Source organism: Citrus clementina, unplaced genomic scaffold, assembly GCF_000493195.1.
Source record: "Citrus clementina cultivar Clemenules unplaced genomic scaffold, Citrus_clementina_v1.0 scaffold_2, whole genome shotgun sequence".
NCBI classification, from domain to species: domain Eukaryota; kingdom Viridiplantae; phylum Streptophyta; class Magnoliopsida; order Sapindales; family Rutaceae; genus Citrus; species Citrus x clementina.
Window position 1 is genome coordinate 14,700,861 of NW_006262688.1, and position 6,776 is coordinate 14,707,636.

At 34.4% G+C, this 6,776-nt stretch overlaps 2 protein-coding genes across 3 annotated transcripts; both read right to left on the bottom strand.

The window, feature by feature from the left end:
• Positions 1–465: 465 nt before the first annotated feature.
• Positions 466–1,453, bottom strand: LOC18053605. The gene has a single exon (XM_006447124.2). The coding sequence runs from the start codon at positions 1,335–1,337 to the stop codon at positions 726–728; it is 612 nt and encodes a 203-aa protein (XP_006447187.1). The 5' UTR covers positions 1,338–1,453; the 3' UTR covers positions 466–725.
• Positions 1,454–1,913: 460 nt separating this feature from the next.
• On the bottom strand, positions 1,914–5,392 carry LOC18053606 (cystinosin homolog). 2 transcript variants are annotated; one of them, XM_024191036.1, is made up of 9 exons: positions 4,947–5,392; positions 4,719–4,851; positions 4,494–4,583; positions 4,274–4,398; positions 3,941–3,983; positions 2,753–2,870; positions 2,611–2,660; positions 2,309–2,460; positions 1,914–2,036 (listed from the first exon to the last, which is right to left on the bottom strand). In XM_024191036.1, the coding sequence occupies exons 1-8, from the start codon at positions 5,063–5,065 to the stop codon at positions 2,311–2,313; spliced, it is 828 nt and encodes a 275-aa protein (XP_024046804.1). In that variant the 5' UTR covers positions 5,066–5,392; the 3' UTR covers positions 1,914–2,036; positions 2,309–2,310. The 2 variants fall into 2 exon arrangements, with proteins under 2 accessions (XP_024046804.1, XP_006447192.1); XM_006447129.2 differs by lacking the exon at positions 1,914–2,036 and having other exon boundaries at positions 2,083–2,460; positions 4,947–5,391.
• Positions 5,393–6,776: the final 1,384 nt, after the last annotated feature.

The following is a 6,776-nucleotide window of genomic DNA, read 5'->3' on the forward strand; positions in this document are numbered from 1 at the left end:
GCAACTTGAATATTACCTACTTATTATTAAGTAGTTAGTTATCGAATAAATTAAATCAATGGTGATGATTAAAATATTTTGAATCTAAGGATCTATAATAACTTCATTATCAATACCGGTGAAAACTTATATAACATGATGAAAAAATCATTAAATCTCTTTTAAATAAACAGATTAGTGTTTAGATTTGAAACACGATGGTATGGAATTGAATGGTGATTGATGCACATATAGTAAATTGGGGAAATGTTACACTTAATGATTATGATGGCTAAAATAAATTTGGTATCAACATTTAATGGGATTAACGTATATTAAAAAAAAAAAATGAACGAAAGCAACTATCACATATAAATTACAAAATCTTGAAAGATTAAATTAAAAAATTAAAATTAAAAAAAATGAAATATTAATGAATGGATGTGTACCAACAAAATATATACAATTAATGAGAAGTAGTTGTAAATGCATACTCTTCCAGCTCATATTCCATTTGAAAGGACATTCAATTTAATTTGTTTGTTTAACAAACCGAAAGCTTTCTGCTTACGCATCCTACGGATAATATCGAATGCACTGGAGAAACACATGTAATCCATTTTTCAAATCAAGAAAAACTAATAGCTTTTTTGGATCTCATACTCTTAGCAATAATCAATACATTTAAACACTAAATAATTAAAATTTAAAATAATAATAATTCACATGCACCATCCAATCAACTATCAGATTTCTCCCAATAAGCACCAACCTTCATCTTCCTCATTAACTTGGTCAAATGCCACGTCATAATAACCCATAACATCTTGATCTTCATCGTTAGCATTGTCGTCATCATCATCATTTCTTCTAACAGCTTCTTTAATCTCATGCTCATGGTCACGTTGATCATATCGACCGTTGTGATCATAAACATCATTGGCTTCATCATCATCATCATCAACATTGTCATCCACGTAGTCACTGGCCAAATGATCCAACATCTCCGTGGCAGAAAGCCCGGAGAAATTCAGGCCGGGCCGGCCGTCCACGACCCGCCACGTGATCATCTTATAATTTGAGACCAAGCCACGTGAATTAATAAGCTTGTGAGTTCCCTTGGTCTTGTCCTTGGACTTGCAAGCCGGGTGCATGTGACAGTCCACGCACCGCGCCCTGCCGCACTTGCCCGTAAACTTCGAGTGGTTGGTGGGCCGCTGCGACACCTTTGTAAATAACCCACAAGTCGGGGGCGAATCGAACTTGTTAACAGTGCGGGCATCGGGTCTCGGGTTCCATGGAGACGGTGCGATCCGGTAGGTCCGAACCATACCGTGCTGGCGACCTTCTCTCCTCATATTGGGCACAAAATGTTATGTGAGCTTTTAAGAAATGAAATGAAGGTAAGCTAATGATGGTTCTTGCTTGCGGGTTTCTTTAAATAGAGTTCGTTTGTTTGTTTGGAGAGAATAGCTTGGGGTGCACGCACATTGTTAAAAAGTCATAAAACGTGTTGACCAAGGAAATATAGTGCGTGCCAAATTGTCAATGCTTGTGTTGAGCTGATCAAAAACTGTGGTGCCATTAAATAAAATTTGCTTTGTTTTGTCTTATTGGGCTAAGAAGGGCTTTGGAAAGGATTGATCCGGCAATGATATGCTGCATCAATGATCTATTCCATGATCCTTTTACATACCAAACGAATTTATAATTTGCTTATCTCTTGAGATTTGCAATTTCTGTTATAATTATTGTCATAAACGTAGATTTATGAACTTTAATAGATCAAGCTTCTTTTGTACTTAAGTCAACTCGCTACTACAGCAGCGGCTTTGATTGCACTCCATAGCTTATTTTCCTCAACGCTTTTACACTTTACGTTTGGTTCTTGACCAAAGGATAGGAAGAAGAAATTGACCTAGCACGCCATATGCTTGTGCTAAAGCCGGCATTAGTTTAGGGGTTCTAATGAAGACGCATCACAATGTATGGTTGTGGAGGGCCGTGCATCATGGCATTCCTACAGTCTGCTCCTGACTCTCGGGGTCATCGGCTTTCTGATCAGATTCAACATTCAAGTGTGTCCATCATAAAACCCCATCAAAGAGCCAGATAAACACTAGTATATGGTTTAAGATTAATAGCTTTAACCAATTACAGGAATCATATTTGATAGTAATTTCTAATTCCAGAACATGACTGTTTCTTCCTATACACAAGTAAGAAAATCATACAAATTGCTGATGTGGTGTGCATGCAGCAACAATATGGTTTGATTTCTATGTGGTGTAAATAGATAGCGTCCTCACAAATTGTGTTGGCATTTCACCTTTATACATTTTCTGACTCTGGGTGATCAGAAGACTTAAGAAGTGGCTCTACACCACCATCTTTGCTAAGTTTAGAAGAGATTACCGCTTTCTTGGCAGGATATAGCACATAATGCTGACATATGAAAAGAAGATCAAAGACTACGGATACCTGCAAAACAATTACACCCAGATTAAAGCAGCTTTAAGTACCTTAATTATAAGCAGAAGAAAAGGCAGAACATGTGTCTTATGACTAGGACAAAAGATCAGAAAACATTCAAACTTGAATTAAAAGGTCTCAGATATCAGCATTTCATACCAGAGATAGCAATGTCTTCCCTATATTTCCATAAAAGTTAACCCAAGAATCTGGAAAAAGAAGGCAACGGAATTAATATCAACAGTAGACATAAAGGATAATTCCAAAGGAAAGATTATTCGGTTGAGACGACACGACATACTTTGATCAATAGACTGAACAATCATCTGTGAGTAATTAGTACACCCTCCAAGAAAATCAAGTAATATATTTCCAATGCTGAAACCATCTGTACTCTTTCGCCTAAAGTTCATGATGGCCTGCATTTTGTAACAAAATTCTTAATTAGTTATAAATGACTGGTGGCTAAACAAGCAATTAACCTGATCATAAAAATCAACATTTCGTAAACAGTAGTTATCTCCAAATCATCTCATGACATTAATAACAAATTACCAAATAAGATCCATATCATCAAAGTTGTAAATTCAGCAAAAGGAAAAGAAAAAATTATTAAAATTTTACTTTTGGAACATAAGCATCACATTCCTGATCATGCCTTTCACTCCAGTTCCATTTCCTATGCTACTGTTCAATTTGTTATCAGTATATTTATTTTTCAAGAGATACTTACCTTACTAGAAAACAAAAAAGGGAAAAAAAATTCTATCAAATAAAATTGTAAATGGCATCAAGGCTATTTCAGCAAACATTTCCGATTTATCAGATAAAGAAGGTTTGGAACATAAAGAACGGGTGAAATATTACTCTCATCAGATTAGAGGAGAGGTTCTGAAGTGACTGCACATGAGAAAAGAAAAGTTTCTGAAGTGTTTGTAAAAAATATCATCACAAGAAAATCCTGGAAAAGCCTAATAACTTCTGATAAATGAAAAACAAATTCAACAATTGATTGATTAAAATTTTCAAGTACCATAACTAAACTAGGTCAAGCACGACCCAAATAATAACAAAGGAAGTTGTAATGGGATTGCAGGGTTGAAGATTCTATGGATAAATGAGTTAGAGGGAGTGGCACAAATCTGAAAGTACTAACAAAATTTGAAAAATAAAAATGAATCAATACTAATGACATCAACTGGAAAAATGAAATTTAGCAGTGCTGATAAGTGTTGCAGCATACTAAATCCACAGTCACAGGAGGACCGAAAGGGCAAGCCTAGTAAAATAATAATGATCCACAGTAACATCAATACAGACATTTCAATAAATGAATGTAATTAAAACCATTCACTCTTGTGCATCACATTGATACCAGATAGCAAACTAAAATCAACAGATGTTCAATAAATAGTGAATATTCTTGTCGGTTCGAAAACAGTTTCGTGCATTATGAATTCTAAACATTCAGAGGGAAGGCAATTCTGACCTGTGGAATATACTTGATGAGTGTCATAATAACTTGAATAGCGCTGAAATAAGATTAAAGTCACAAAAAATTAGACTCTCTATAATGTGGAAGAACTACAATTGAGCTGAAGCTAAAAATAGAATCTGAAAAAAGATTTGAAAGTCAAAGCTGAACAATCCGTTCATGTAATATGGAACTAGACAAAAGCAAATGGGGACCCCCAAAATGCTTGAACATGATCAATTTAACTCCACCTCTACCTATTATGTAAACACCATTGTGTTTGTACCATGATATATAATCCAATCCACAGGTCAAAACATTAGAAGAAGAAGAAGAAGAGCAACTTACTTAAAGAAGTTGATGAGCCAAAGCCAAGAATGGTTTGGCAATGCTACGAAGAAACAAACTGCGGCAGCCAACCAAACAACAGAGACAATTGCCATAGAAATCTTAGATACCTTTTGAACACCACGCTGCTCATGATCAAGAAGAACAGCCAAAGTTACATTGATGACCCACTTGCCACATTCCTTAGTCCACAAATTAATTAGGAAACGGCAGCACTTACTTCATAGATTGCAATTTGGAACAGGGTAATTATTGTCAAGAGAACAGCATGCATTGAAAACGCAACATCATTTGCTGCCACGGGAATCATCTGCATGTCAAACTCCATATGCATTAATTTTGTAAAAATGTAAAAATCCTTATTTGCTTTCAAAAGTAATTATTATTATCAATTTTTTTTCTTGCTTGTTCTGCTTTTGTTGAAAAGAGAAAAGTAAAATCGAACCTGATCGCGGCCGTACTTCTGAAAGTACTGTTGCTGAACGGTGGAGCTAAAGAAGAGGACGACGTTGTAAATCATGTAGGAGGAATGCTTCGTCAAATTCAGCAACACGAAATCGAAGTTCAATCCCACAACACTACGTCGTTTTCATGGATTAACCAAAAAAAAAAAAGGGTCAACTTGCTTGAATTCCAAATTTTGAATCAAAAATTAAAAAAAAAAAGGAATTACCTTTTGCGACGGAAGTTTAAGATGACCTGCGGGTAGAAACTGACGGACCACGCAACGAATGAGATCCATCCGAGGACTTGGTACGTTATTTCCAACGGAACTGAATTCCACGACACCATTTTCTCTCCACCGGACCGACGGTCACCAATTCGCAAAGACAAATGATCCGACGGAGCCAACTAGCGCTCAAGTTTTTTATAGCAGCAAAAAGTTGTCGTATTTGATGGAAGGGGTGATTTTGTAATTGCAGATTCGGAGGTTGGGGCAGTTACCGAAATATCACGCCACTCGAGTAGTCAGTGCTGACTCTCCAAATATCGGAGGTGGGAACTCTGAATCATGCTACAAGTCCATAACGCCTTTAACAACAATCGGAGAGCTTTGATGAATGTGGATGGAGTTAGGGGCGGATACGTTCGCTCGTGTGTGTGTGGCTTTCCGTATGGACCCGGACCAAAATGAAGGATATGTTCATTCATTGGATTCGCATGATTCGGCTGATACTCTCTTAACTCAGCCGCCACTCGGTGATTCCATTTGGAAAGTTGCGTGGTGGGCCCCTTTCAGAGTATGATGCTGATTCTTGGTTCTGGCTGGGATGGAGCGCTTTCGTAGAGGATTCAAATTGGAAAAACGTACGGTTTATGTATTGTCGGATATCTGAATGTGGTTAAGGGTTAAAGATGTTGCAGTGTGACTCAAGTAGCGTTAAAAAATATCATATTTTTATGGCTTTTGTCCTCTTGTATAATCACGTAAGATTCTTTTACAGTCTTTATTTATTTAACAGTCGAAAAAATAATATAATTTTATTATTTTATATTTTTATAATTATTAAATTATTATAAAAAATTCATGTATCTTATAAAATAATATTATTTTATATTTTAATTATCATTAAATTTTTATTTATAAAAAAATTATATATTTTATATAATTATGTAAAATAATATTCTTTTTTTTTATATATAGAAGAATTTATAACCTAGAGGAGAAATGTTCTGTGCCTATATTTACACACACGGTGGAACCGTGGCAGGTATCGTGACATGCTTTCTTCATACACTTTCTGGTATTGTTGTGAGATCAAAGCTTGGCATTTTATAATTAATGCACTGCAAACAATGAATCCTATGATGCCTCTTTAAGTTAAGAGTGGTTGTAACGTAGAGGAAATATATTCTGTGTTTATATGTAGTGGAACCGTGGAAAGTATTGTGACGCTATCTTATCCATACACTTTCTAGTATTGTTTTGAGATTAAAACTTGACATTTTATAGTTAATGCACTGCAAATAATGCCTCTTTAAATTAGAGTGGTTTTTAAGAGAGATAGGAGACGCGAACGCGAAATGGACTTAGTTTAGAGCCTATTTGGGATTATTTTTGGTAGATTTAAAAGTAATTTTAAAAAATTAAAAATTATTTTTTGTATTTAATAGATATTTTTAGAAATTACTTTTGGTAAAATCATTTCATCTTACTATTGATTTTTAAAATCATGGAAGAAGTAACTTTTCAAAATCTGATTTCAAAATCATTTTATATTTAATACAATTCCATATATATTCTCATATATAATATAAAAATCTAAAATTATCATTATTAATTAAGAAATAAAATTATTAACTATAACAAATTACTACTACTACTACTACTACTACTACTACTACCACCACCACCACCACCAACAACAACAACAATTATATAGATATAACAAAATAAAAAATAAAGTTAATAATATAAAATATTTATTTTAGCTATCAAATATTATATATACACAATTAAAAATATTTTACATATAGGCTTATAAATGTATAATTAAATTTT